Source organism: Acaromyces ingoldii, assembly GCF_003144295.1.
Source record: "Acaromyces ingoldii strain MCA 4198 unplaced genomic scaffold FA10scaffold_5, whole genome shotgun sequence".
In the NCBI taxonomy this organism is placed as follows: domain Eukaryota; kingdom Fungi; phylum Basidiomycota; class Exobasidiomycetes; order Exobasidiales; family Cryptobasidiaceae; genus Acaromyces; species Acaromyces ingoldii.
Window position 1 is genome coordinate 432,594 of NW_020290251.1, and position 23,884 is coordinate 456,477.

Here is a 23,884-nt window from a genome sequence, read left to right on the forward strand (position 1 = left end):
TTATTGTCTGTACTGTGTAAAGTACTGACTGTTACCTAGTCGAATCGAGGTCAAAGGCAAAAATAACTGTGCAGCCAGCCTCCACCGTAGAGAGACAGACAGACCTCTCTAGGCAGGGCACGTAAACGACGCGGCGAAAAATAACACCAACGCCAAACGAGAGCGATCGGATCGCGGCAACCGCAACTCTGTGGGCGTGCTCGTCATGGACCCTTGGGCTGACGACAGCAGCAGAGGCTTTGGTGTCGATGACAGCAATGTCGTCAAGCCTCGGGTGGACCCGCCTTCGCCCATCAATGTCAGACCATCGGCGCTAGCGACGGCCGATGTCGATGAGGACCCGTGGGCAGATACGGGCGCCTCCTCCCGTGCCTCAAAACAGCCAGCAACACGATCCGAGGATGCCGAGTCAGGATCCTTCAAACCACACTCACCGTCAGACTCAACCTCGCCTCCACGGCTCGCTCGCGAGGAGGAGGGGGAGGATTCAAGACCAGATCCAAGTCGATCACTGAGCAGCACAAGCAACAGCTTCGATCCATGGGGAGGAGGGGCATCCGGCTTCGCTTCAGGGTCAGGTCGAGACGAGGCGGAGAATGGTGCGGGGATGCACATCGTAAAGGAACCGGAAGAGGCAGGTACCATGGTCGACCCCGACGACCCGTGGGGATCAGGCGCAGCGGCGCGAATGGCAAAAATCGAGCGCGAGCAGGAGATCAGGGACATCGCCCAAAGGCTCGAGAGTGTCAACAGAGCCAACCAAGAGGAAACGCAGGACCAGGAAGAGGCGGAAGAAAAGGGCAGTGAAGAGCAGAAGGACGAGGCTGTCATGGCTCCTTCGACGGGCTGGAGAAGCTTCTTCAGCAAAGCCACTAAGCCGTAAGTAGTCTGATGTTCGCCGATTCGCTTTGCTTCCCTCTTCTCACTTTAACTTAGCAGCAGTACCACTCAGCAAGATCCGAAAAAGGTCGACGAAGGAGAGGCTGACAGCAAACCAGTATCAGAACGAGCCGAGACGTCGGCGACAGCGGTGGAGGTTCCGTCGGTCAAGCCTGCTCCAAAGCTCTGGCAGGCCCCTTCGTTGAAGCGCAACAACCTCGGCAGCGGTTCAAATCACGGACGATCGACCTCTTCTCTCACTTCGCCCGCTGGCTCAACCTCGAGCCCGACGCAAGGTCCAGGTTGGGAGCAGACGACGAGTAAGAAACCGGCGGCCGGCGCCCAGGGAGGGCTCTTCAGTGGCCTCTTTAGCGGTGGTGGGGGTGGTGGTGGTGGCATTGCTGGTTCCAGTGCTTCGCAACCCTCGGGAGGTATGGGCTCTATTCAAGCAGCAGACACTGGCGATAAGCCTGCAGGAGGTTTAACGGCGGGGCTCGAGGCCAGGCTCGGTGCCATCCGACAAAATCTCATGCCGCCGCCCGTCGTCAGCGCCGTGGATCCCGAAGACCAAGAGTACGAGACAGAGGAGACGGGCTTGGAGTGGGATGATACCAGCAGCAATCTTCCAAACGGCAAGGAACAGGCTGAGACGCAGCAGCAGCCTCCTTCGACAGTGGCTCGGCTCTTTGGTAGATGGCGAAAGGCAGAAACCGAGAACACAAACAAGGGCGAGAAGTCACAGCAGGGCATGACGGCAGACGATTTGTCCTGGCTGGAGAGCGTAGAAACGAATCAACTCGAAGCGAGCAAGCCTTCAGGCATGAATGCGGCTGAAGAGGAAGACTGGCTCAAGTTCGTCAACGATACAGCTGCGACCACTTCCTCTTCTTCATTCCGAGCGGGCGTGGGGACGAAAGCATCTACACAACAAACTATGATGCCCCCTCCACGACTATCTGGTCCTCCACGAGCACCGGCCAATCGGCAGTCGCTTCTCGACTTTGACACCTTCACGCAGCAGCAGAGGCAGGGGAGCGGTTTGAATCGTTCACAGTCGGTTTCGTCGTCATCAAAACAGTCGTCTTTCGTCCAACAGCGGCCTGGAGCATCGACAGGTGCACCGCAATGGCAACAAGACCGCATCGCCTCTGGCGGCAGCGTTGCCTCTGCTGCTACTCCAGGTTCGATGGATGCATTTGGGGACTTTGAAAGGTTCGAGTCAAGTCCATCCGTTGGGCAGCGTGGTTGGAGCGGACCAAGCGATAGGACGACTGCTGCGCTCGATCACAGCCTCCTGGAAGGCCGGCCCCAACCTCAAAATAGAACGACTTCTGGCATTGGGATTGCATTTGGACGAAGGCCTGGTGACCCTCCTCGCCGGCCGAAGGGAAAGTACGACTACGATGAGGACGACGCAGAGGAGGAGGGAAAAAGCTATGGAAACACAACATCGGGCCAGGGGATTTTCGGTGCATACAGGGACGAAGACGATCGTCATTACGAAGATGGATACGACGAGCACACAGTGTTTGCTTCCTCGACCAAGCCACCACCTCTCCCGCAAAAGACGGACATTGTCGAGGCTTCCTCGTCAAGGACAACCTCGCCTTCCCTCCCTCCCCCTCCTCGTGCAAGCCGGCCCCTTTCTGTACAAATGAACAGAAACATCGGCTCCGTGTCCTCGTCGAACGAGTCGAAGAATTCTGGCTCTGCTCTTCCCCCACCTCCAGGCTGGCGAAATGCTGGACCGCCCCCCTCGGCTCCTTCAGTCCCCACCTCTCCCCCTGCACAGCAGGCACATAAGCTTTCAGCAAAGCTCAGTCAAGGGACAGGCCTCACCAACGATGACCTGAGCTTCTTCGAGAACTTGTAATTCCCTGTCTCTGGCAAATACCATTACCATTACCACCGCCCATTTAGAATTGAATCGTCAGCCCTCCACAAACCTTGACTGATCGAAGTCGGGCAGAAAATATTCAGGTATTTTAAAATACATAAATTAAAAAACACGTGGCCTTTGGCAGACACGTGAAGAGCTGCGGAGGAAATGGAGCCTCATTGGAGCTGTTGAATACGGCCGCTTCTCGATTCGACGTCCAAGCCATCAATCACCCTCCTTTCGACAAAGGTTAGTAGTAGTGCTCGATGATGTGGGACCAGTGCGTGGAGACGCCGTTGGTTATGCGGTCAGAAGCTGCGTACGGCATTGCTGGATGGGATGGGAAAGGAGGGAGCCGGAGGCGGCGCGCTCATTTGGGACGAACCTTGGCCTGGGTCAGAGAGCATATGCAGGCGAGCAGGATACATCAGGACGATGCATGGAGGGGTAATGGCGTTTGCCGGGAACGAATGGAAAGGCCGCCCGATCTATTATCTGGGAGCTATGGGCGGCTGGCCTCTAGGGGGAAAGTACCTCGAAGGATTTATGTCCTGGTAGGCGCCAAAGGCAACTCGCAGAAGGTCCTGGTGCCGATGAGGAGTCTTAGGCAGCTTTGATGTCGTCGAGAAGCACTTTTCGCAGAAGATTGGACCAGAAAGTACACGAAATGCTGACTCTTCGATTCCTCAGACCATCACAATGCCCGCCAAGGAGGCTTTCAAGCGTTTCGTCGAGGTCGGCCGCGTCGTCATCGTCAACGAGGGCGAGTCGGCTGGCAAGCTGGCCGTCATCGTCGAGATCATCGACCACAACAAGGCTATCATTGACGGCCCCTCGACTGGCGTCCCCCGTCAGGCTTTCCGCTACCGGTACATGTCCCTGACCCCTCTGGTCGTCAGCAAGCTGCCCCGCGCTGCCGGCACCTCGACGGTCAAGAAGTACTTTGAGCAGGAGGGCATCACCGAGAAGTGGGCGTCGACCACCTGGGCCAAGAAGAGGCAGGCTCACAAGCTCAAGCGAGAGATGTCCGACTTTGACCGGTTCAACGTCATGCTCCTCAAGAAGGAGCGCAGGCGAATCATTGGAACGGCCGCCAAGAAGGTTTCGGCGTAAGCAGTAGGACCCGCGCTCTCCTCACCCACCCTTGTACTTTCTATCCATCTACCAGCCCTGGCATCGACGGAGGCACACGTCGAAGCATCAGCAGCAACATCATCTAAAACTCCAGGGGAAGCTTACGTCTTTGCTCTCCTCGACCATCACTCGTGTGGCCATGATCCTCCTTTCTCTTTCAATCATAAGACAAACATCATACGCAAAGCACTCGAGAGTGTGTGTATGTGTGAATTGTGTGTTAGGTATGGTACAGTAAATGGTTGAGTTCTCATCCAACATCTAGCGGTCGAGGCGGTCATATGGCGTCTTGACAACGAGGCTGCCCTTGCAAAGTCAGCAGCACGTTCCAGAGGCCACAATGAAGAGAGCACTTTGTACCCACCCATTCTGGACCAGACTCATGCGGAAGACAAGGCGTCTCGCCGAGTCCATCCTCTCTTGCCCGCTCTTCAAGGCCTCCTCGAAGAGATCCTGGCGGACATTTGGTTTCCTGACATTGACCACCTTCGCTATCCAGTCGATCTTTCCGTCGATGCGGCCCTGCTGAATAAGATCGAGGACCTTGTTGGCCGCACGAGCGCCGCCATGCTCGTCGGACCAGATGGCCTGCTCGATGCGCTCGAGCTTGACGGCATCAAAGGGCTGCACGAACTGCAGCAGGGCACGGTCCGTGATGGACCGGCGCAGGTCGAGGTAGTGGCGGGCCAGGTGCACGTCGACGAGATAGCGCGCCTCGTGGCGGTCCAGCAGCTCAAGCGTCTTCTTGTACTCGCAAGCATAGAAGCTGTCGAGCAGCTCGCGGGCATGCGGCTCGTGCTCGAGAAAGGCACCCAGGCTGGGTCGCTCTACGACTTCGGTTCGGACCCTCTTGCGATCATACATTGCGAGGCTGCACAAGATTGCGTAGAGGGCTACGTCGGCTCGTGAGGCCATCTGTCAGAGGTTCAGGTCAGTATAAGCACGCTGATCAGTGATGGTCGAGGAGCTACTCACGCTTGTGTATGCGTCGGGCGCTGCTGAGTCACCGACCAAGAAGCACTTGGCCGCTGCCGCGTACCTCCCTTGACCCAGAGCAGCGATACCCTGGGCGACATTGAGCTTGGCAGCAATGTTTGCAATTTGCTTCTTGCTCTGCACTTCGGCCTCGCGCTGTGCTGAAGTCTGGCCAGCACCCCCGGCGGAGAGCTGGGCAGAGAGGGCCGAAACGGTGGCTGCATTCGTCTGGCCTGCCGAGCCGCCGGCGCGGAAGAGGGCGCCGATGGCATCAGCGCCTGATGTCGTACCTCCCTTGCTTGCAGGTTGGACCGAGCCAGATCCGCTAGCCTTTGCCGAGGAAGAGGTGGCGGCGTTGGGATTGTACGAGTCGAGAAGACCCTCTGCCTTGGAGACGTATGTGGCAATATTGCCATATTGTTGAAGCTCCAGCGAAACCTGCGCCGCTTCTGCGTCAACTTCCTTCGTTCCTATGCTACTAGAATGACAGAAGAATCTCACCTCGATAACATTGATGCACATCTCAACGACATCTTCGCTCGTGCTGCAGTAGTCTCTCGTCTTCATGTAGCACTTGAGCGCATCGGTCAAATTGCCCGTTGCTCTCATGTGGTCTCCCAGATCCCTGTGCGCCATCTGGTAGTTCCTGGGATTTCAGCCAAAAGCAGCGGAGCCAAACACTGGGGAGGGCACTGACCCGAATGCTCTCCTTGATGAGGTTGTTGGTGTAGTTCCTCAGCTCGAGGTCCAGCTTCTGCGACTCGGCCCTGTTGCTGCGCTCGGTGGATTCGATCCAAGCTGTGTCGGCTGGCAGCCTCTGATCACGGGGCAAGGCTGCCTGGTCATGATGGGCTGTCGTATTGCGAAGGGCGAGGGCCTGATGATAGGCATTGACATCCTTTGTGGAGGAGGTGATGAGGTGGAGAGCGGCCTCTGAACATGGCTTCCGCAAGGCAGGCGACTGCGATGCAAGGAAGAGGAGACGCTGAATACGGGTGCGACCTGCAGGACTTGTCGCTCAGTTTCGGCCAAGAGGACGATGTATGCAATCGATCTCGCTCACCTTGGTAATTGGCGCTGTGTGCGCACAAAGAAGGGGGAGAGGGAAGAAAGAGGCCTCAGCTTTGCCAGGTCGAGAACCGCATGGAGAGCAAGCACCAGCACCACCTACATGTAAGCTTCCCAGTCGAATGTCTGGTCGTCACGAAACTGGACGGGGCCAGTCGCCGAAGCCTCGACGCTGCTCGCTGGTGTCGCTTCCATGGCTTGCTGCGATGGCCGTCGGCGGTCTCCAGCGTGGATCAGTCAGAAGGGAGACGAACGAGCCGGCCAACTCAACGCGTCTTGGGACTTTTGCTTGTTCAAAAGGCGCTAAATTGTAGGAGGCCACACCACCTTCTTTTCCCACCTGAACCTCGCCCGGGCGAGCCAGTACTCGATAGGGCCCGCGCCCCGTCACGCTGCTGGAGCCATCTCCTCACCGAAGCGCTGGTGCCGCGAGATTACCTATGGTCCAGAAGACTCGATCTGAGTAGCTACATTAGCAGCTTCGGAGGATATTGCAAGTGACCGGGGCCCAAGCCTCTCTCTCGGGCAATCCGCGACAGAAGGCGACGATATCGGGCTCAGCACAGCGTTGCAATCAAGCTTCTGACGAAGAAGTGCCGTTACGAAAAGCTGAACAAGGATCTGTATTCCGTCTTATCTTAATTACAAGCTACACCCACGACCTGGTCACCTACTCCGGAGGCCGACAGTAATCGATTGAGGAGGATAGGTGCCGGCACACTCGGCGGTCAGAAAATCAAGGTATACCTACGTTAATTTCAACGTCTTTCAAGGCCTAGTCGTTGGGTGCTGGCATCGGAAGAACCTCGCGAGCGGTACGGAAGGAGAGAGACATCTGGAAATCAAGGAAAAGATGGAGTCGTCGGGTAAGTCGCCGCTCGAGTACCGCTGCCATGTCTCGAGTTTTTGCCGCATAGCAAGGGGGCCCTGGCGGTTCCTTGAGTTCCCTTGCGCTGCGCCTCTCCCAGCCAGTGCTCGGTCACGGCTCGCTTGACGAGAGATGGGTGATTTCAGCTGGGACCCATTCGATTGGAAAGGGAGCCCGGCCGAGGGTCTGCCGAAGGGGCGCCGGAAATGAGATTGAGCGCTTGGATCGCTCGATTGCAATGTTTTCTATGGCAGGAGGACAAGCACCGCTGACATTCTCACATTTATACGATCTCTCTCTTCTCCCCTCTCCATCTCTGCCGATCCTGCTCGATACTTGGACACACATGCTATGCCGCTGTCACGCAAAACGAAACTCCTCTCTGCTCTCAACCTCATCGCGCCCACCCGCGCATCGTCCCTCGATGGCTCGCTCATTGATGGCGACACAACATTGCCCGTCTCTCCTGGTCTGCGCGATCTCTCCACCTCGATGACGACCATCAAATCCGATGCCGGTACTTCGTCTGCTTTTTACAAACGACGATCCTCTTCCCATCCTCCACGACCTCGTCCCAATACTGCTGAATCGTCCACAATATCGAAAACACTTTTGCCCTCCGACGCTCGATTGCGCAACTCAACACTTCCATATCGTCGTACGCGCCCAACGACGGCCGACAAACATGTGCCATCTCTTCACATGACGTCGTCCGAACCCTCCCAAAATTACGTCGGACCTCCACCGGTGTCCGTCACTGCGGTCGCTGCACCAATCGTTGATGATGATCTCGCTGCTGCCGCTGACCTCAATTCACATCCTCGACCCCAATATCCTCGTTTGACAACGAAACCTGCCCCTCGACCATCGTCGAAACGCGCCACGCTGATCCGTCGCGGTGGCTCTCCCTTGCCACTACAACCATCTTCGACGGTCAATCTCGACTGCACATTCCCCGCCAACCGCACCGATCCGACGCCGTATCGCGACTGCGACGACTCGATTGATGTCCATGATGGTCATCGTCTGTTTTCCTGCGATGCTACAATCTCATCCAAATTGACCTCAAATTGCTCCCAAGTAGGAGACTCACGGTCTGCCCACGATGCCGTCGTCGCTGGCTACGACGCAGCAAGGTCTGCAAGAGCGGCGGGAATGGCTGTATCGGGTGACGTGTCCGGTGAAGGTGCGACAGACGGCCAAGACCGACTCGGGTCGATCCAAGTGATTGGCATGGGTCGCAATCCTTCGCTCCCAGGCTCGACCTTCTCTTCAGACAACAGCACCGCCGCCTCGACACCGCTAATGCATGCAACCGCTAATTCACTTTCTTCGCCTCAATTCCTGGCTTCTGATCTACCCTCCGTCTCCTTCCCCGCTTCGTCCCCTCGTCGGGCGCCACCGACTGGCTTGTCGCTGCTACCGCATACCTCGGCCAGTCGAAGCACAGGCTTGTCCCACAAGGACTCATTTGGCCACCACTCTCTCTCGCAGACGCCGCTGTATACGACACCAGCCAATCACGGCATGACGTTGAGAGCTGGCCCATCACAAGGCGATAATAGTTTCGGCGACACGGAAACGTTGGGCCAGAGCACCGACCGGACACGGACGACTTCGAGCCTGAGCGCACGCGTCGGTGGGTATGGCATTGGCAATGGCGAAGATAGCGACGTGGATCAGTTCCATCCTCGCGAGCCTACCATGACCAGTGACTTTGACATCGTTGAAGCTTCACGAGGCACGCCCGATCTACTGCCAGGCGACAACGACGCGTCGATGGTGGGCGACTTGAGCACCGCCACGCTTGGGAGGCACGATGGAGCCGCGATGCCCCTTCACGCCATGTACGGTGATCCTGCTCCTGCTTCAGCACCCGCATCTGCCACATTGGGGAAGAGAGATCACACTATTTCGCAAGGCTACTCTCTCGCCGCTCCATTGCTAAATACAGGGCATGGGAGCGTGAGCCAACCCAATAGCCCTCTTTCGCAGCCGGTGCCTACTCCGTCTGCCAAGCTCAGGACTGGCAACGGCGCCTCCACGACATCGACCTCCAGAGAAGGTGCTTCGTCAGACAATCAGTCTCGAGAAAGATCAGCTGCAAGGGGAGGTTCCTCGAAGAGGGATGCCAGCAAGACTGTGAAGACGTCGGCCTCGATGGCTGGCCTGCGCAACCAGGTCGAGCGTGGTAGCGTAGCTGACTCTACAGGCAGCAGGTCCGCAAGGTTGAATCCGATGCGACCAGCGCCACAGCTTCCCTCTGCGTCCAATCAGCCTCAGGCACCTCCGCCTACCATGTACTGGTCTCGAGCACCGGTCCACGGCAGCGTGCCGCGACGAGGTTTTCGAGCGCATACAGCCAGCTTGGCCGACGAAATCGTGTGGATGTTTGGCGGGTGCGACCTCAAGGGCTGCTTCCGGGAACTGTGGTGCTTCGACACCGAGACGATGTGCTGGTCCAAGCCAAGAGTGACGGGCGAGCTGCCTCCCTGTCGACGAGCGCACTCGGCCACGATGGTCGACAAGCGTTTGTTCGTCTTTGGTGGAGGTGACGGGCCTCTCTACTTCAACGACCTGTACATCTTTGACACCGTCTCTCTACAATGGAGCAAGCCGAACGTCTCCGGGACGCCCCCGCCGCCAAGACGAGCTCACACGTGCAATCTGTATAACGGCAATCTAGTCATCTTTGGTGGAGGGAATGGCGTAGGAGCCCTCAATGACGTCTGCACCCTCGACGTGACGGATCCAAACCGACTCGAGTGGAAGAGAATGGAGTGCAAGGGCAAAGTTCCCATAGGTAGAGGCTACCACACTTCTAGTCTCGTCGACGGCAAGCTCATCGTCATTGGCGGAAGCGACGGCTCCATGAGCTTCAACGACATTTTCATCCTGAGCCTGGACACCCAGGTCTGGCATCAAGTCAAGACGGATGAGATCCACAACCGATTAGCCCACACGGCGACGCAAGTCGGGTCCTATCTTTTCGTCATTGGAGGCCACGACTCGATATCGTACACGCCCGAGATTCTTACCTTGAACCTCGTCAATCTTCAGTGGGAACCTAGGCGAGTGTGTGGCAGCAAGCCTCCTGGGAGAGGCTACCACCAGGCCTGGTTGCGGGACAGCCGACTCTTTGTCCATGGGGGCTTCGATGGAAAGGACGTTTTTGAAGATTTCTACATTGTCGATTTGGGCGCCTCTGCCTACCTGCCCCAGATTACTTCGTTTAAAGTTGAGGTGAGTTTTGGCCATTTGGGCGCCCTCTTCTCTGCTGACGTTGCAACCTCGAGTAGCTCGACGATGTTTGATCGGATGAATGCGCTCTTAATCTGGTTTTCTCTAATGTCAAGCTGTGTCTTTACGTCTCCATGCTGCTCTTTATACAATCCAAACCTTTTCTCGCACCGAGTTCTCCAGCCGTCGAGTCCATATAAGAAAAAAAGCATTGCGTTCGATAGCACGCGGCGGCGGTCCAAGCAAGATTAAGAAAAGGTGGCCCGCGCGCCTCAACTTTCTTCTTCAGACTAATAGACGACGAAGCAGGAGGACCGATGGCCGCGGCCGATGGAGCGACCCTCACGCGGTTCAATGGCTCAGCCGTACACGAGAATGGGCCTTCACGGCCAGAGACGAACGTCGATGGCAAGGGAGACGCTCGCAGCAGCGAGCAACGGGAGCTCGAGCGCATCCTAGGGCGTTCCACCACAGCCCATGGCCTCTCTTCCATGGGTGCGTCACTCGTATCTTGCATGTTTTGATTGATGTGACGTGGCACTGACGGGGTTTGTGTGTGTCTGCTCAGACTTGGCACCCTTCTTGGCGCCAGACTATGATCCGCAGACATATGCGAACCTCATCATCGAAGCGCCCCAGTCGGCCTCACCGGCCGAGCTAGACGGAGATGCAAGACCACCAGGTCCGGATCGCATCGGCTCGTCGTCGGCGCCCACTCGACGCCTGCTCGAAGCACCCACAGCAAGCTCGAGCAAGGCCATCGATGTCGAGGGCGACGTGAGTGTCGCAGTCGGCCGCCTCAACCTCGCCATCGACGACATTGATCGCCTGATCCGCGACGAGGTGACGGCCAACGCCCACGACCTGCTTGCGCACACCACGTCACTCCTCGACGTCCGGCCGACGCTGACGACGCTTCGGACTGCGCTGGATGCACTCTCGGCGCACAGGGACAAGCTCATCCAGCGCATCGCCACGCCCCATGCCGAGCTCAGGCAAGCGGCGCTCAGGCAAGCCAAAATCAGGCAGGCTCAGGCGCTCGTCCGTCGCGCAGAGAAGTTTGTGCGACTCGTCAGGCGTCTGCAGACGCAGATGGACGCCCTTATGGCTGTTCCTCCTCGAGGGGCCGCGGGAACAGCAAGCGAGGCAAAGAGGCTCGAGAGACTGGGGGAGGAGGAAGAGGGCGAGGGAGAACAGCAGCAGCAGCAGCAACAGCAAGCCGGCGTCGCGGACGAAGACTTGATGGACGAGGAGGCTGGCGAGCAGAGGGGACGTGGTCTGGCAAGGGCCGCGCTCAGCGTCTCAGAAATCACTGCCCTTGTCCATCCTCGACCGCCTCCGCTGCTGCCAAAGTCGCAAGGCGGAGAAGATGCGAGAGAAGGAGAAGACGACGAAGACGACGAGGACATGATACCATTGACGAGCCTCGATCTCGTGAATGCGTGTCTGCCACTTGTCGAAAGAAGCCGAGAGAAGGTGACGGACCTGATGGAGGACATGGTGGTCATGGGACTTCGCGATCTCTCTCCTCTCTTACTGAGCACCTCGCTCCAGACGGCATTCAACCTTGGTCAGCTCGCAGACCTCGTCAGGGACCTCCTGGCGGATCTCACCGACGTCATTCGAGACCGAGTCAAGGCGGCATGTGACATGAATAGCCTCTCGAGAGAGCTCGGAAGTCGAGAGCCGCAAACGCAGCAGACAGCCACGTATGCTTCCTATCGATCCAGACGCGGAGCCGGCGCAGGGACTGATGCTGCATCACAGTCGGCTGTTGCTCAGCGCTGGAGCAATGCTTTGTGGAGTCGATTCGAGACGCTCATCGTCAACGAGATGGGTGCTGTCTGCAGCAAAGTTTATACACTCGAGAGGGTCCTTAGCCTCAAGACCGACAAGGTCAGCGGTCGTAACTACCTCGACGACGCCATGCGCGTTCTTGGCGATCGGCCCAGCACCATCTTTTGGAACACTTTGAGTGGCGCCTTGAGTGTTCAGACACGCGAGGCGACAAGGGGTTCTGCTTTTCTGTCGACGACGCTGTCCTCTGGCTATCCCAGACTCCTGAGGCTCTTTCAGGAATTCTTTGCGAGAGTCTCTGTCTATACAGACTCGACTTACACGCATGCACAGCAGAGGTGTGTGTCCTCTCTGCGGGCCCTTTCTCGCTCCATGGCACTGATATCCTTTCCCTTACCTCTAGCCCAGAGACGATATCAGTCTTGCGATCGGTCTCGCACCTCGAGCAGAATTACCTCGCCAAGACTTCGTCGCGCTTCGAGGGCATCATTGCTACCTCTCTTGTGCCCGAAGCAAGGCAGTTACCCACGGCAGCCGATGGAGAAGGCTTGGCCCGAGTGGCTACTGATGAGATTGATGGCGCTCGCTTCGATCCTCTACTCCTCGTCGCTGTCGTGAACACTGTCAAAGAAGGAATCAGAAGTGCCTTGAGTGCGATCCAATCGAGGCAGATCAAAGACTCGTCTGTCTATTCGCTTCAAGCAGCTGCCACGACACCAGCACAGAGTCTCAATGCCGGTTTGACGAGCTTTACCTACCATCTCCTCGTCGGACTGCAAATACTACTTGGTTCGGACCACGTCGCGGTCTCCAGTCAGAATGGACTGGGAGGCAATCCTCGGTCCACTGCTCCTCCTCAGGTAATCGAAGAGAGTCTCAAAGACCTCGTCGATCATGTCCGTCACCTTTACGAGACCGAACAGCGAGGGCCAATGCTCAGTCACCTGCAAGACGACATCGACGAGAGTTTCAACAAGATGCATTACGTCGACTTTGGCCAGCCTGTGCCCGACGCCGTCAGTGGGTCTGGGAGCGCATACATGGTGGAGCTCTCAGAGAAGCTCTGGTTCATCCGTGAGCAGCTCTTTAGCCGGTACGACGTAGGACGGAATGAGAAAGCCTCTTGGTGGGTACGGGGACAATGCCGCTGTATCTGTTTGCTGTCCCTCTTGGCTGACCCCTCGTTAAATCCCCAAAGGACGCTTCAAGTGACCAAGTACGCCTTGGAGCAGTTTGTTTGGCAAGCTTCATTGCTTCATCCGCTTGGAGAAGGAGGCAAGCTCAAGTTGACGTCCGACATGACCGAGCTGGAATTTGCCGCTTCTCAGCTCCTGGCCTCTGCCGGCGGAGGCGCAGATCTAGGATCAGGAGGTGGTCTGACAATGGCCGACTGCGGAGAATCTTTCAAGGCTCTGAGAACGTTTAGACCGATGCTGTTCCTCGAATTGGCCAAATTTAGCCTGAAGGAAAGTGCAGGCGACGGTGAAGGGGCGAAGCTACTTCAGGCAAAGAGCGGTCTGGACCCGCTCGTGGTCGCGCATCACTTGCTGGCTAGGGGCAGCAACAAGGCCAAGAAAAACAGCGCCGTCTTCCCATGGCAGGTGCTCAGCGAAGACGAAGCCGGGCTTGGCAAGACTCGACAGGAGTACCTCTCGTTCATCGCCGAGGACGACGCTAGGTCCCGAGCAGCAGCGATGGGCGCCATGGGGAAGTGCATTGAGAAGCTTCGAGCTCAGGAGCAAGTCCCGGTGGATAAAAATGTATTGCAAGTCCTCGACTCGTGGGTAGAAGCTCATCAACACTAGAAGTCTGCTTTCCAATGCAAAGTTACAGGCCCAATTCTTTGGTCCAGCTCTTGTTCTTCTGCTCGGTCACGTCTTGAACCTGGTTCGTCGTCGACGTCGAAGGAGGGTGAGATGAGGACGAAGTGAAAGAGGAGACTGGCTGCTGTTGCCGTGGTGCTTGGGTCGACTGTGGTGGAGGCGCTGCGTTCTTGGCAGGAGTAGGTGGTGATCGGTCGGTGGAAGGAGAAGGAGGTCGGACCGGCGGAGGAAGTGGTGTTGAGGTGTTTGGTGTAGGCGTTTGTACGTGAGACTGGGGTCTTATGCTTGTATGGGAAGAGCCACTCTGAATGGGACGCCGGGCTTGACCTTCGGTGGACGAGCCTTGTTCAGAGGCGGGAGCGGGCGGAGGACCTCTCGAGAGGAGTCTGGCTTCTCGCTGCTGTTGCTGTCTCTGATCTTCGTCTTCATCATCATTCGTGGCTGTTTCTTGGTCCGGGTCCTGTCGAGGAGCTGACGAGGAAGTCTCGCGAGCGGGCGGCGGTGCGGTCCTCCTTGGTGGTGGGACGCTTACGCTTGAGCTGGCGCTGCTCTCCTCAGGGATCTGCCCGAAGCCGAATCGAATGGGAGGGATCGGCTCGTCGGAGATGGCGACAAGCGTCTGGGAGAGCAAGAGGCCAGGCCAGGGCGAAAACTGGGTCGTAGCTGCCACGCTGTTGTTCTCGGCGGACGGAATGCGGTTGCATGTCACCGTGGCCAGTGCGCTACCGTCTACATCCATCAACGCTTCGTCAGGATCGATGCCAAGCTCCATTTGCGACGGGATGAGGCTGGGCGCGCGTGAGGAGGCCGTCGCAGAAGAGAGGGCGGTCGGACTCGTGACCAAGTCCGGACGACTGGTGGCGCTGGCTCTCCTTGCCGCGGACGAGTCGGTAGAAGCCGCCGTCGCCATCGTGCCAAGGCTCGCGGAGGACGAGGAACCCTCGAGCATGTCCTGCTGTCTCTGCTTGATGATCGCCTCGCGCTCCCTCTTCAACTCTTCCTTCATGGACTTCTTGCCTTCCTTCTCTGCCTTCTTCTCTTCTGCCTTGAGCCTCGCTTCTTCGCGCCTCCGCGCCATCTCGCTCATGCTCTGCCCGGCAGCATTGAGGCCCTTCCGGATGCCGATATAGGAGGACTTGGCGGTGCCGTATGCGCCGGACTGTGCCTTTCGCTGTATCTTGGGATTCGTCACAGCTTCTGCGATGCTCGATTGGGAGCGCTCGACCAGGTCCACGATCGCTTCTTTCTGATTGTCGCTGAGGATCGGGCCAGGAATGGCGATGTTCAAAGCCGTCTCCACGAGGGTGGGAAGCAGGGACGTATCTCTGAGCGTATCTCTCAGCCACGCATTTCGCCGCCCGAGATTCTCCTCCTCCGTCTCGGCCCTTGTCGCTGCCGCACCGGACGGCGTCTCTTCCTTGAGGACGGCCCCCGTCAGGAGCCGATCGACCTCGGCGAACGTGGCGGCATCCAGTGCGCCGCAGGTACGAAGATGGGCCAACGACGAGCGCGTCTGCGAGAGGAGAAATTGAGCGTGCGAGGGCGCCGGTGGGGGCGCGGGCCGATCCATCGCTGCCGTCTTCGACATTGCCGTCGTGCTTGGTTGGTCCTTGTAACCCGCGTAGCCAAGATGGGGAAGTGGGCTTGCCAGGATCGGGCATCGATTTTGAGCGTGTGTGGAGGGGGGCGCCCGGTGGAGTTATGCCATGTGCCTCGTCGGCAGCCGATTAGATCTCGGGGAAAAGGATCAAGCAACACTGTTTTAGGCCACATCGAGCTGCTTTGCCTCCACGAACGTCCATAGCTCATCGATTTCGAGGAAATAATGGTCAAGTACCTTGTCGGCCGGTGAGTAGGACGCCAATCTCTCTCCACTTGCGACAGACCACCCGAGCTGACAGAGCGCCAGCCTCGCCGATCCCGTGCTGGGCCTTGCGACTGGCGTATTTGCCTACTATCTCTGGGAGACGGACCCCCGAAATGCGCCTGTCCGGCCGCAAGGAAGGACGCTGCTGGACCTGAGCCGTCGCTGGTGGAACGACGAGAGGCCGTCAAGGATCCTCTACTCCGGTCCGAGCCCGTTTGGAGACAAAGTCGAGAGGGGTGATCGCAGAGTGGTTTAAAATCTAAAGGACGAGATGTTACCCGTATACGCACGCTACCACCAGACTGAAAGGGAGAACACGGATCATTTTCTGCTGCGCAAGTAGTCACGCAAAGCTGTGGAATGAGTACAAAGTGTGAAATCAGGTGACAGAGAGGAAGAGAGGGGCGAAAGAAGAAGCGCTCTACTCTGCGGAGACAGACGAGGTATATTATGACAAGTCAACAGTTCAGTTCTTCGTACGTTGGCGGTTCGAAGTAATTTGAGGCAAGAGGCAGAAGTCTTCTCGAGAAGGGTCAAAGCCTGTTCAGGCAGTTAAAGGCAGCACCCTCGTCGCCAAGGGGAAGCACAGTGAGGCATGCCTGCTTTCGACGATCATGTCGCATGGATGGAATAATTTCCGAGCCTTGCGATGGCGCCGCCTGTGGCTGCGAATGCTGAGGGAACAGGCTTCTAACTTGATGACACTTGTAGTCTTGAGCTGAAGGAGGATTCAACAGGAATTTTTTGTGCTCCGGCACCTTCGTGAGTGGCTGAGAAGTGACAACTGGCGTAATGTGTTCCATCGTGGCAGGTTTGAGGTAGACGGGTGTCGCAAACGCTGGATGGTGGCTAGCAGCCTCTTGTTCTGCCCCTTCGCTACGTGCTGAAACAGTGGATGTCTGAAGGGATGCGGGACATGGGGCAGAGATCGCGACAGACAGCGGCATCTCTCGTGAAGACGATTGTGACTGTCGTTGTGGGAGGCGTTGATCATCGTGGTAATTACTGTGCGGTCGTCCCTGTAAAATCTCCAGGGCCCTTTCAGCCACAGGTACGAGAGTCGAGTGTGCAGGAGATGGTCCTGAAGCGGCTGCGAGATGGAGCGTCTCCTCGCTTCTCCAGTCTGACCTTGCTGAATCGTTGAAACCGACGTTGAGGTTCTGGGGTACGATTTTGGATTCAGGTGCCATCTGATTGTCGATCCAGCTAAGGTTGGCCCATCGTCAGCTCTCTTCGAACGACTCTATAGAAGGTTGAACTCACATTACGGGCGCGGGTGGACCAAAGCAGGATGTCTGTGGAGCAGTGCCTCGCTTGCTTCGTCGATTGCACGTTAAAGTCAGCTCGCCAAAGCCAGGATCGTTGGGCGCTAGGCACTGCGCGGGAAACCGCGGTCCAAAGATTGGTACGAGGTCTTGTCGAATCTTCCAGGCAATGCGGCTGGCCAGCTGGTAGGCCAGCTTGAAGGCTACCCAAGTTCCTTGAATTTTGAGAAAACCACCTCGGACCTGCGATGAGATGACCTAAACTTCAGTCGTGGATTCCCCTGCAAGGATTAGAGCCGTGCTCACCTTACGGATGTGAGGCGACAGCTCTGGCAATGCTTCCACCAGGCGAACGATCTCGGCCGTCGACACTGTGGCGGACGCGAGTGAGCCTCTTCTTCCTGACACTTTCTTCTCCGAACCACATCCTTACCTCTCATCTGCCCGATCGCCTTGCAAATACCCGTGCTGTATCACAGGATGAAACTGTCAGCCTTCGCTTCGGTCTTTGAGCTCGTGTGACTGACAGGTGGACATAGGAATTTTCCATGTCAATCATAATGACGTTGCCATCGACCTCATACTCGTACACTGCCGGGGCCAACGCAGAAGAGAGGCGTTAGTCTGGATTTATGCTGCTAGAGAGTAACACCCCTATCGTGTGGCTGAAAATACACTGACCAGGAATGGAGCCCCGTTTGTCTGCGCAGGTGGCGTAGCGTGCCCGGCTGACGGTATGCCTCGCTGTACGGTAGATTACGGCTCGCTTCGTCGTCTCGAGCTCGGCGATGTTAATGACCAAAGGTGCATGCAGCTGGGCTTGTTGCTTTGGGTGTGTCTTTTGCTGTTGGCGATGATACTGCTCTTGTGTTCGGTGGTAGTCATCGCTTTGTGGCGCTGGCTGACTGATAACCGTCTGCAGGGTGTGCGTGCTAGTACTGTTGCTGTTGCTATTGCTGTTGCTATTGCTGTTGCTGGTGTTGGTGCTGAGACTAGTGCTGGTGTTGGTGCTTATGCTGGTACTAATGCTGGTGCTGGTGCTTGTGGCAGTGGCGGTGCTGGTGTCGGCGGTGCTGTTGCTAGGACTGGTGCCGTTGCGGCTGCTGCTGAATGACGGTGCCGTAGCGCGGCTGGACGAGCAAAGATTGAAATGGCTCTGACTCGATGTTGGCGAGAGCATCGATGCGTCACTCGTTGGTGCAGTCGACGTTGAGGGCAGTTGACACAGCTGCTTCTCCCATGCAGATGCACACACGGTGTTCTCCGGACTGTTGCAGAGGGTGCGAAGAGGTGGCAAGCTGGTGGGCGTGTGCGGGTGCGCAGGAGGCTCCTCCATCAAGCGTGCAAGAGAGGGAAGGCTGACACGACTGCTGACGCTCCTGCCCTCCTTGAGCCACTTGAGCAGGGCGTCGGCGCCAGGGGCCAGGCTCGTTCGACGGTGCGCCGCTCTGCCAGTGGCACGGTACAGACCCAGGTCTCGACTAACGGGATGTTGCGCGCTCGTATACCTCCTTCTGACGGGCGCCATCTGGCAAGGCACTTGTGTTGTGTGTGAGTGGATGTGGCGATCCTCAACGAAATGCTAAGGAAAAGTGGTGGTCTGAGAGGTGGTAGAGAGAAGACGACGTAGGACATTGACACCTTGTTGATAAAGTCGACCTGCGGCGCTTTCACGGCCATTTTGGGGGCCACAGACACACCGGCCGGCATTTTGGCAATGACGAAGTGAGAAGGTGGCGTGCATCGGTCGGACACTACTGGGTAAACGATGTAATCACAACAACACCTCTCTCTCGGCCTGAAAAGCTTGCCAAAACCCTGCCTCAAGCCCGCCCGCTTCTTCTCGCCGAGGACTTGGGTGTGTCTGTGCGCGCGCGCGCAGTAGATGAGTTTGCCACGGGTTTCGGCGCAGATACCGACCGCTGGCCCGCCCCGTCCTTGCATTTCCCACTCTAGTTGGTCAGCGCAGGGTAACAGACGTCGGTCGAAGGACAGGCTAGGGGCGTCCCAGGATTTCGATCCTCTGCCCCTCCTGATCTTGACTCCTTGTCTCGACTCGCCCGTCGGCATTTTCGCCTAACATTCATCGGCTTGAGGGCCGTCGCTGGCCGATGGCTGAAGGGGCAACGGTAAAGACGAGGGATATGGGCGGGCAGCGTCACATATTCATTTTGTTTTCCCTCTCTTTCTTCCTCGTTCAGAGACAAGAGGTCGTGCGAGCGGGGCGTGCGCTCTGTGTGTGAACATGTCCATGTCCGCCTCTATTTTCACCGTGCGGCCCTTCAAAGCGACATCACATCTGAACGGCGGTCTCGTACCAGAACTGGTTCAATCAATCTCGCCGTCCCCAGGTCGAGTCCCTGTTTCATCATCAATTCGCGACATCGTCCGTCGTGATGCGCGCGGCCATCATTGAACTAAGGTCCGTCGACAGCAGGAAACCGACTGGGCGGCGATTGACGCCGCCATGCTTTAGGAGCGAGCGAAAAGCCATGGAGCGAGAGATTATTGAACCCACGTGGCAATTTGCAAAGCGACGCGCCATGATTGGACAAAGCTAGTGCCGTCGCATTCCGACCCGGAGACTTATCACCACCAACGATGTCGTCGCTCCTTCCCACCTCGCTGGCTCGTCAGGGTGGCCTGATGGCCTCGCGCTCGCTCCCCGCGTCGGTGGCCGTTAGAAGGACCCTGGTGCTGGCCCAGCAGATGCGCCAGCAGCAAAGGTTTGCGGCCACGACGTCCAAGGTGGCCACGACGAAGCTCTCTCACGAAGATGCCCTCAAGCTCCTCAATGAGCAGCGAAGCCTCCGCCCTAACTCGCCCCACTTCACAATCTACCAACCCCAGCTCACATGGATCGCATCGATCTTCAACCGCATCACCGGTGCCGGTGTCAGCGCCCGTGAGTACTTCTTTTCTTTCGTCCCTCTTGCACTATGGCTTTTTTGTCTGATCGTGTTCTTCCACTCGTTTCAATTCTCTGGCAGTGCTTTACGTTTGGGCGGTCTCCTACCTGGCTCTTCCGTACACTGGTGTCGGACAGGTCCTTGATTCGGCTCACCTCGTTCAGTTTGCCGCCATGGCACCCGTGTGGCTCAAGCTCCTCGTCAAAGTACCTCTCGCAGGCGCTTTCAGCTTCCACTCCATCAACGGTCTCCGTCACTTGCTGTGGGATTACGGCAAAGGTCAGTGTTGAAAAATCTGAGGGCACCGCAAAAAATTGAGGCTGACTGTCTCTCTCTCCCAACAGCCTTCTCGATGAAGGGCGTGTACTCGACTGGATACACTGTCATTGGCGCATCGGTCCTCGCCACCGTCGGGCTCTGCATGCTCTAGATCGTCAAAAGCAGCGCAGTGCAGACAATGTAGCAATGTCATGATTCTAGTAACACTACTATACAGGAGGAGCGTTGGCCCTTATGCAGAGAAGAGGTTCCAGTCTTGAATCTTGAGGCTGGTGACGGCCTTTTCGAACAAGTCCCTTGCCTCTGACGAAGACGAGGTGTCGTCGGCTTGGAGCACATCGTCGCCCTTGAGCGGCTCATTGACGCTCAGAACCAGGTCGACATTCTTTGCCGGTGACAGCCGCCAGAGGGCGAGCCAAATCCTGACCCTGTCGTTGAGCTCCTGCTTGCCAAACTTGGGCACCTGCTGCTCGCCCACGAGGGCCAAGGGCGAGGGCGTGGGCGTGTCCTTGGACAGCGAAGAGGGGCTGAAGGTGGGCGAGGGCGTGGTGCCGGGCAGGGCAAAGATTTGCGTCACCGACGAAGACGAGGCGGAGTTGTCGTGGGCGAGCGAGTCGAAGTGGAAGCTAGAGGGTGGTATTCATCGCATTAGCAGATACTCTCTCCACGACGCAGCAACAAAGAAGATAGCCGCACCTAATCGCCTCTCCTAGGTCATCCTTGTCGACTCGCTGCAAAACTTCGACGATGAGGGTCACGTCTGAGTCGGGGCTCAAGAGCACCTCTTGCGTGTCGGGCACCTGGCGAAGCTCGCTGTGCGTGCCCGCGTCTCTAGTCGTTCAGCAAGCGCGCGGACAGAAAGATCTCCGCGCTCCTCACCTCGCATCGATAAGCTTCGACGGTACCTCTGCCTCGATGGCCCCACCAAAAAGCGGTCGTCGGCCTGGCATGTCTGTTGTCTAGTTCTAATGACAGCTGAGAATCTGTCGCGCCGCACGGATCCGCTCCGTTGATGGGATGGATCGGTCATCGACACTTTCTCACGTGCTTGAGAATCCAACTTGTGTCATTGAATCCTTCCGTGGACCGAAACGGAAACCTACTTTTTGGGCCTCCTAAGTTGTGGGCCTGGCTGCAAGCCATCCTGCGCCAAGCCTTTTCAATCAGGCACTTTGTCGCAGCTGTTTCCTATTATAGGAATACAGTGCCCTCCACCTAATTTCTTCCTAGTTTAAAGCTTGGATCTCGATTTCTTTTGTTTGTGCAGTGCCAATGCATGCGAGCGCAGCAGTCGAAGAACGCATATTAGCGGAAGAAGATAGATGAGGATGGCATCGACAGCGGCGGCGCGGGCCTCCGAGGTCCTGTGTTCTTCTTCAATCAAAATTTGCTTGGGCTCCCATAGGGGCTCGGAAATTTCATAGAGCGCAAAAGGGGTCCTGGTCCTTACGACACCTACTCAAAGCCTAGTCAACTGAATTCTTCGACCCTCCTTTGTTCCAACCGCCTATCCTCGTCTCTCCTTCTCTCTCTCTCTTGACTTTTCTTCTTCATTGAAAGGGAGGCACACGTCTCTACATCAACCCCTCACCGCCTCGTCAGGCAACTGGAATCCTGCTCAAGCCAACCATGCAGCTTATTCCCCTAACCACGGCCCTCCTGGCCCTGGCCACGTCGATGGGTTCCGCCCGGGTGGCAAACGAGAACCATCCGGCTGCCGATCTCTTTATCCGTCGCCACGACAGCCGAAGCGGTCCCGTCGAGCTCTGGACGGGTGGCGACCCTCAGCTCGAGTTGCTGAAGCGCGACCCCTTCTACGCCACCAGAGATGCACCCGTTGCCCGGGATCCGCACACCAAGCGGCGCTGTGGCGACCTTCACGACATGATGCCCATGGCTATGAAGCGTGACGGTCTCGAGCGACGGCAGCAGACGACCGTCTCACCAGGCACGGGCACGCCATACCCCGCGCCTGGCGCCACGTCGCCCACTGCCGACACGCTGCCAAAGGCATGGGTGGACAAGTACAACCAGGTCAAGGCTGCTGGCTTGATTCCCAACATTCCCGTCGCCACGCCCAATGCTGCGTGAGTTTGTCCAAGCGGGGAAAGTGAGAGAGAATAAGACAAAAGGCTGACCCAAGGACTCGTCTCAACGAAGCGGTCTCGTCGACTATCCCGCTGGCACGCCCCGTGGCCAGACTGGCACCTGCGAGTGGGGCACGGAAAAGTGCCTCAACAACGACATTGCCGCTGCGCCCGATGGCATGGTCGCCCTCGGCGTTGACGATGGCCCCACGCCCAACGGCACGATCCCCTACCTCCAGATCCTCAACGACGAAAAGATCTCGGTCACGCACTTTCTCATCGGTTCGGCCATCTACTGGAACATGGACGTCATGAAGCAGCTCGTCAACTCGCAGCAGAAGCAGCACCTCGGCGTTCACACCTGGTCCCACACGCTCCAGGCCACAAAGACGGACATGGAGGTGCTTGGCGACCTGGGCTGGACGATGCAGATCATCTACGACGTCAGCGGCTACATTCCCATGTACCTCCGCCCGCCTGAGGGCGTCATTGACAACCGTGTGCGCGCCATTGCCAGAAACGTCTTTGGGCTCCAGAACGTCATGTGGGACCGCGACGCCGACGACTGGTGCCTCCGCCAGGACACTGGCACGGCAAACGTGTCGGGCTGCCCTCAGAGCGCGCCCAACCTCGACTTTGTGCGCAACGCAGAGGTCGGCTGGGCCACCAAGACGAGCAACAACTCGGGCTGGGTCTCGCTCAACCATGAGACGACCAACCAAGGTGCACAGGCGTTCCAGGCCATGGTGCAGGCCATCAAGAAGAACGGCTGGAACTTTGTCGGCTACGTCTCGGCGCTCCAAGGCCTGCCGGCGTACAACAACGCCTATAACCTCACTGACTCCCCCACCAAGCAGGACAACATCCTCCCCACCCACACATTCATCAACGTCACCGACCCCACGGCCGCGCCTGGCTCGGCAAATGCGCCCAAGCTTGGTGACTGGAGCAAGACTGCGTCGAAGAGCGGCGCCAGTGTGGGCGCTCAGACGACTGGGTCGAACGCCTCTGGCAGCAGCAGTAGTACCAGTAGCGGCAGCAGCAGCAGTGGCAGTAACAGCAGCGATGCCATGGCCGTCGTCGCGTCTACGGGCCTCGCAGCTCTGTGCGCCACCATTGCCGGTCTCGCCTTCTTTGCCGCTTGAGAAGAAACTGCTGTCATCAGCAAAGCGTCTCACTAGGTGTGCTTAAGAAATGAACATTGCCTCTCCTTCCAGCACCATACGCTTCTCTTTCCTTCGTCTTCCTCCTGTCGCTGCGGTTATGAACAACCCGCTTAATGTCCAATTCATTTGTTCTCGCAAGCCTCCCTCTATCAAATACAACAGCGGCGAGGGACAGCGTTCTGCTCGAAGCGCCTGCTATCTTTGCTTTGTTGCCTCTTTTCGCAGCTCCTTGACAATGGTCTGTGCTCGCCCGTGTTAGCTCCCAGATCGGTAGGCTCCACAAGGATTCCTTTCTACGACACCTACCGCCACTGCTTCCGGATTCTCGCCCGCTTGGATGAGATCTGTGCAGATGCGCAGCTGCTCTCTCGACAGGCCCGTGTTGAGCAGTTGAGCGAGGTCAAAGAGGACTGTGTGGTTGATATGCTCGCATTAGTTCTCGCTCGCACACACTCTCCTACGTCTGCGTGCTTGCCCCGCTACTCACGGTCCATCGACTGTTGCTCGGCCGACGATCTCTCGGAAGCCCTCTGCTGGCCCGCCGCCGTGCTCGACGACTGGTCCATTTCGAGAACCAGGGTGTTGTGGTCTCAGGTTTTGATGGTGGAGGAGAGAGAGCAGTGACAATGCACGTCGCGAGACGCGTTC

At 57.5% G+C, this 23,884-nt stretch overlaps 12 protein-coding genes across 12 annotated transcripts; 7 read left to right on the forward strand and 5 right to left on the reverse strand.

Annotated features, from left to right (window-relative positions):
* The first annotated feature begins 81 nt into the window (after nt 1-81).
* On the forward strand, nt 82-2,792 carry FA10DRAFT_303188 (hypothetical protein). The gene is made up of 2 exons (XM_025525211.1): nt 82-879; nt 940-2,792. The coding sequence occupies exons 1-2, from the start codon at nt 206-208 to the stop codon at nt 2,750-2,752; spliced, it is 2,487 nt and encodes an 828-aa protein (XP_025375399.1). The 5' UTR covers nt 82-205; the 3' UTR covers nt 2,753-2,792.
* Nucleotides 2,793-2,977: 185 nt separating this feature from the next.
* On the forward strand, nt 2,978-4,070 carry FA10DRAFT_268414 (60S ribosomal protein L14). Its single transcript, XM_025522320.1, has one exon. It carries the CDS (start codon nt 3,458-3,460, stop codon nt 3,869-3,871), a length of 414 nt encoding a protein of 137 aa, XP_025375400.1. The 5' UTR covers nt 2,978-3,457; the 3' UTR covers nt 3,872-4,070.
* Nucleotides 4,071-4,088: 18 nt separating this feature from the next.
* On the reverse strand, nt 4,089-6,183 carry FA10DRAFT_268415 (hypothetical protein). The gene is made up of 7 exons (XM_025522321.1): nt 6,039-6,183; nt 5,931-5,944; nt 5,565-5,869; nt 5,369-5,503; nt 4,868-5,305; nt 4,257-4,807; nt 4,089-4,193 (listed from the first exon to the last, which is right to left on the reverse strand). Exons 1-7 carry the CDS (start codon nt 6,128-6,130, stop codon nt 4,154-4,156), a joined length of 1,575 nt encoding a protein of 524 aa, XP_025375401.1. The 5' UTR covers nt 6,131-6,183; the 3' UTR covers nt 4,089-4,153.
* A 2,918-nt stretch (nt 6,184-9,101) lies between these two features.
* Nucleotides 9,102-10,117, forward strand: FA10DRAFT_272713 (galactose oxidase; the record flags this gene model as incomplete). Its single annotated transcript, XM_025523135.1, has 2 exons — nt 9,102-10,046; nt 10,103-10,117. The coding sequence occupies 2 exons, from the start codon at nt 9,102-9,104 to the stop codon at nt 10,115-10,117; spliced, it is 960 nt and encodes a 319-aa protein (XP_025375402.1).
* Nucleotides 10,118-10,351: 234 nt separating this feature from the next.
* FA10DRAFT_268417 (hypothetical protein) lies at nt 10,352-13,675 on the forward strand. The gene is made up of 4 exons (XM_025522322.1): nt 10,352-10,538; nt 10,612-12,178; nt 12,244-12,966; nt 13,039-13,675. The coding sequence occupies exons 1-4, from the start codon at nt 10,535-10,537 to the stop codon at nt 13,643-13,645; spliced, it is 2,901 nt and encodes a 966-aa protein (XP_025375403.1). The 5' UTR covers nt 10,352-10,534; the 3' UTR covers nt 13,646-13,675.
* A 267-nt stretch (nt 13,676-13,942) lies between these two features.
* FA10DRAFT_261628 (hypothetical protein) lies at nt 13,943-15,251 on the reverse strand (the record flags this gene model as incomplete). Its single annotated transcript, XM_025520078.1, has 2 exons — nt 13,943-14,134; nt 14,196-15,251. 2 exons carry the CDS (start codon nt 15,249-15,251, stop codon nt 13,943-13,945), a joined length of 1,248 nt encoding a protein of 415 aa, XP_025375404.1.
* A 119-nt stretch (nt 15,252-15,370) lies between these two features.
* On the forward strand, nt 15,371-15,925 carry FA10DRAFT_157094 (hypothetical protein). Its single transcript, XM_025518131.1, has 2 exons — nt 15,371-15,511; nt 15,573-15,925. Exons 1-2 carry the CDS (start codon nt 15,489-15,491, stop codon nt 15,784-15,786), a joined length of 237 nt encoding a protein of 78 aa, XP_025375405.1. The 5' UTR covers nt 15,371-15,488; the 3' UTR covers nt 15,787-15,925.
* Nucleotides 15,658-18,501, reverse strand: FA10DRAFT_157216 (hypothetical protein). Its single transcript, XM_025518133.1, has 6 exons — nt 17,477-18,501; nt 17,323-17,386; nt 17,229-17,263; nt 17,102-17,166; nt 16,794-17,038; nt 15,658-16,736 (listed from the first exon to the last, which is right to left on the reverse strand). The coding sequence occupies exons 1-6, from the start codon at nt 18,321-18,323 to the stop codon at nt 16,064-16,066; spliced, it is 1,929 nt and encodes a 642-aa protein (XP_025375406.1). The 5' UTR covers nt 18,324-18,501; the 3' UTR covers nt 15,658-16,063.
* An 895-nt stretch (nt 18,502-19,396) lies between these two features.
* FA10DRAFT_232362 (hypothetical protein) lies at nt 19,397-20,134 on the forward strand (the record flags this gene model as incomplete). The annotated part of the gene is made up of 3 exons (XM_025518903.1): nt 19,397-19,700; nt 19,786-19,983; nt 20,049-20,134. The coding sequence occupies 3 exons, from the start codon at nt 19,397-19,399 to the stop codon at nt 20,132-20,134; spliced, it is 588 nt and encodes a 195-aa protein (XP_025375407.1).
* Nucleotides 20,135-20,152: 18 nt separating this feature from the next.
* On the reverse strand, nt 20,153-20,997 carry FA10DRAFT_268420 (Mog1p/PsbP-like protein). Its single transcript, XM_025522323.1, has 3 exons — nt 20,863-20,997; nt 20,680-20,796; nt 20,153-20,609 (listed from the first exon to the last, which is right to left on the reverse strand). The coding sequence occupies exons 1-3, from the start codon at nt 20,931-20,933 to the stop codon at nt 20,216-20,218; spliced, it is 582 nt and encodes a 193-aa protein (XP_025375408.1). The 5' UTR covers nt 20,934-20,997; the 3' UTR covers nt 20,153-20,215.
* An 879-nt stretch (nt 20,998-21,876) lies between these two features.
* On the forward strand, nt 21,877-23,215 carry FA10DRAFT_233076 (glycoside hydrolase/deacetylase; the record flags this gene model as incomplete). The annotated part of the gene is made up of 2 exons (XM_025518934.1): nt 21,877-22,070; nt 22,144-23,215. 2 exons carry the CDS (start codon nt 21,877-21,879, stop codon nt 23,213-23,215), a joined length of 1,266 nt encoding a protein of 421 aa, XP_025375409.1.
* Nucleotides 23,216-23,255: 40 nt separating this feature from the next.
* On the reverse strand, nt 23,256-23,825 carry FA10DRAFT_268422 (hypothetical protein). Its single transcript, XM_025522324.1, has 3 exons — nt 23,724-23,825; nt 23,543-23,646; nt 23,256-23,476 (listed from the first exon to the last, which is right to left on the reverse strand). Exons 1-3 carry the CDS (start codon nt 23,800-23,802, stop codon nt 23,432-23,434), a joined length of 228 nt encoding a protein of 75 aa, XP_025375410.1. The 5' UTR covers nt 23,803-23,825; the 3' UTR covers nt 23,256-23,431.
* Between the last annotated feature and the right edge of the window lie 59 nt (nt 23,826-23,884).

Coding starts and splice junctions, on each gene's coding strand:
- FA10DRAFT_303188 (XM_025525211.1), top strand. CDS start 206: ATGGACCCTTGGGCTGACGACAGCAGCAGAGGCTTTGGTGTCGATGAC. Junction 880..939: donor TTCAGCAAAGCCACTAAGCC/GTAAGTAGTCTG, acceptor TTAACTTAGCAG/CAGTACCACTCAGCAAGATC.
- FA10DRAFT_268414 (XM_025522320.1), top strand. CDS start 3,458: ATGCCCGCCAAGGAGGCTTTCAAGCGTTTCGTCGAGGTCGGCCGCGTC.
- FA10DRAFT_268415 (XM_025522321.1), bottom strand. CDS start 6,130: ATGGAAGCGACACCAGCGAGCAGCGTCGAGGCTTCGGCGACTGGCCCC. Junction 5,504..5,564: donor TCATCAAGGAGAGCATTCGG/GTCAGTGCCCTC, acceptor AGGAACTACCAG/ATGGCGCACAGGGATCTGGG. Junction 4,808..4,867: donor CGCCCGACGCATACACAAGC/GTGAGTAGCTCC, acceptor AACCTCTGACAG/ATGGCCTCACGAGCCGACGT.
- FA10DRAFT_268417 (XM_025522322.1), top strand. Junction 12,179..12,243: donor TACACGCATGCACAGCAGAG/GTGTGTGTCCTC, acceptor CCTTACCTCTAG/CCCAGAGACGATATCAGTCT. Junction 12,967..13,038: donor CGGAATGAGAAAGCCTCTTG/GTGGGTACGGGG, acceptor AAATCCCCAAAG/GACGCTTCAAGTGACCAAGT.
- FA10DRAFT_157094 (XM_025518131.1), top strand. CDS start 15,489: ATGGTCAAGTACCTTGTCGGCCG. Junction 15,512..15,572: donor GTCAAGTACCTTGTCGGCCG/GTGAGTAGGACG, acceptor ACAGAGCGCCAG/CCTCGCCGATCCCGTGCTGG.
- FA10DRAFT_157216 (XM_025518133.1), bottom strand. CDS start 18,323: ATGGCGCCCGTCAGAAGGAGGTATACGAGCGCGCAACATCCCGTTAGT. Junction 17,387..17,476: donor CAAACGGGGCTCCATTCCTG/GTCAGTGTATTT, acceptor TGGCCCCGGCAG/TGTACGAGTATGAGGTCGAT. Junction 17,167..17,228: donor GGCGATCGGGCAGATGAGAG/GTAAGGATGTGG, acceptor CGTCCGCCACAG/TGTCGACGGCCGAGATCGTT.
- FA10DRAFT_268420 (XM_025522323.1), bottom strand. CDS start 20,933: ATGCCAGGCCGACGACCGCTTTTTGGTGGGGCCATCGAGGCAGAGGTA. Junction 20,797..20,862: donor TCGAAGCTTATCGATGCGAG/GTGAGGAGCGCG, acceptor GGGCACGCACAG/CGAGCTTCGCCAGGTGCCCG. Junction 20,610..20,679: donor GACCTAGGAGAGGCGATTAG/GTGCGGCTATCT, acceptor ACCACCCTCTAG/CTTCCACTTCGACTCGCTCG.
- FA10DRAFT_268422 (XM_025522324.1), bottom strand. CDS start 23,802: ATGGACCAGTCGTCGAGCACGGCGGCGGGCCAGCAGAGGGCTTCCGAG. Junction 23,647..23,723: donor CGAGCAACAGTCGATGGACC/GTGAGTAGCGGG, acceptor TCAACCACACAG/TCCTCTTTGACCTCGCTCAA. Junction 23,477..23,542: donor AGAATCCGGAAGCAGTGGCG/GTAGGTGTCGTA, acceptor GGGCGAGCACAG/ACCATTGTCAAGGAGCTGCG.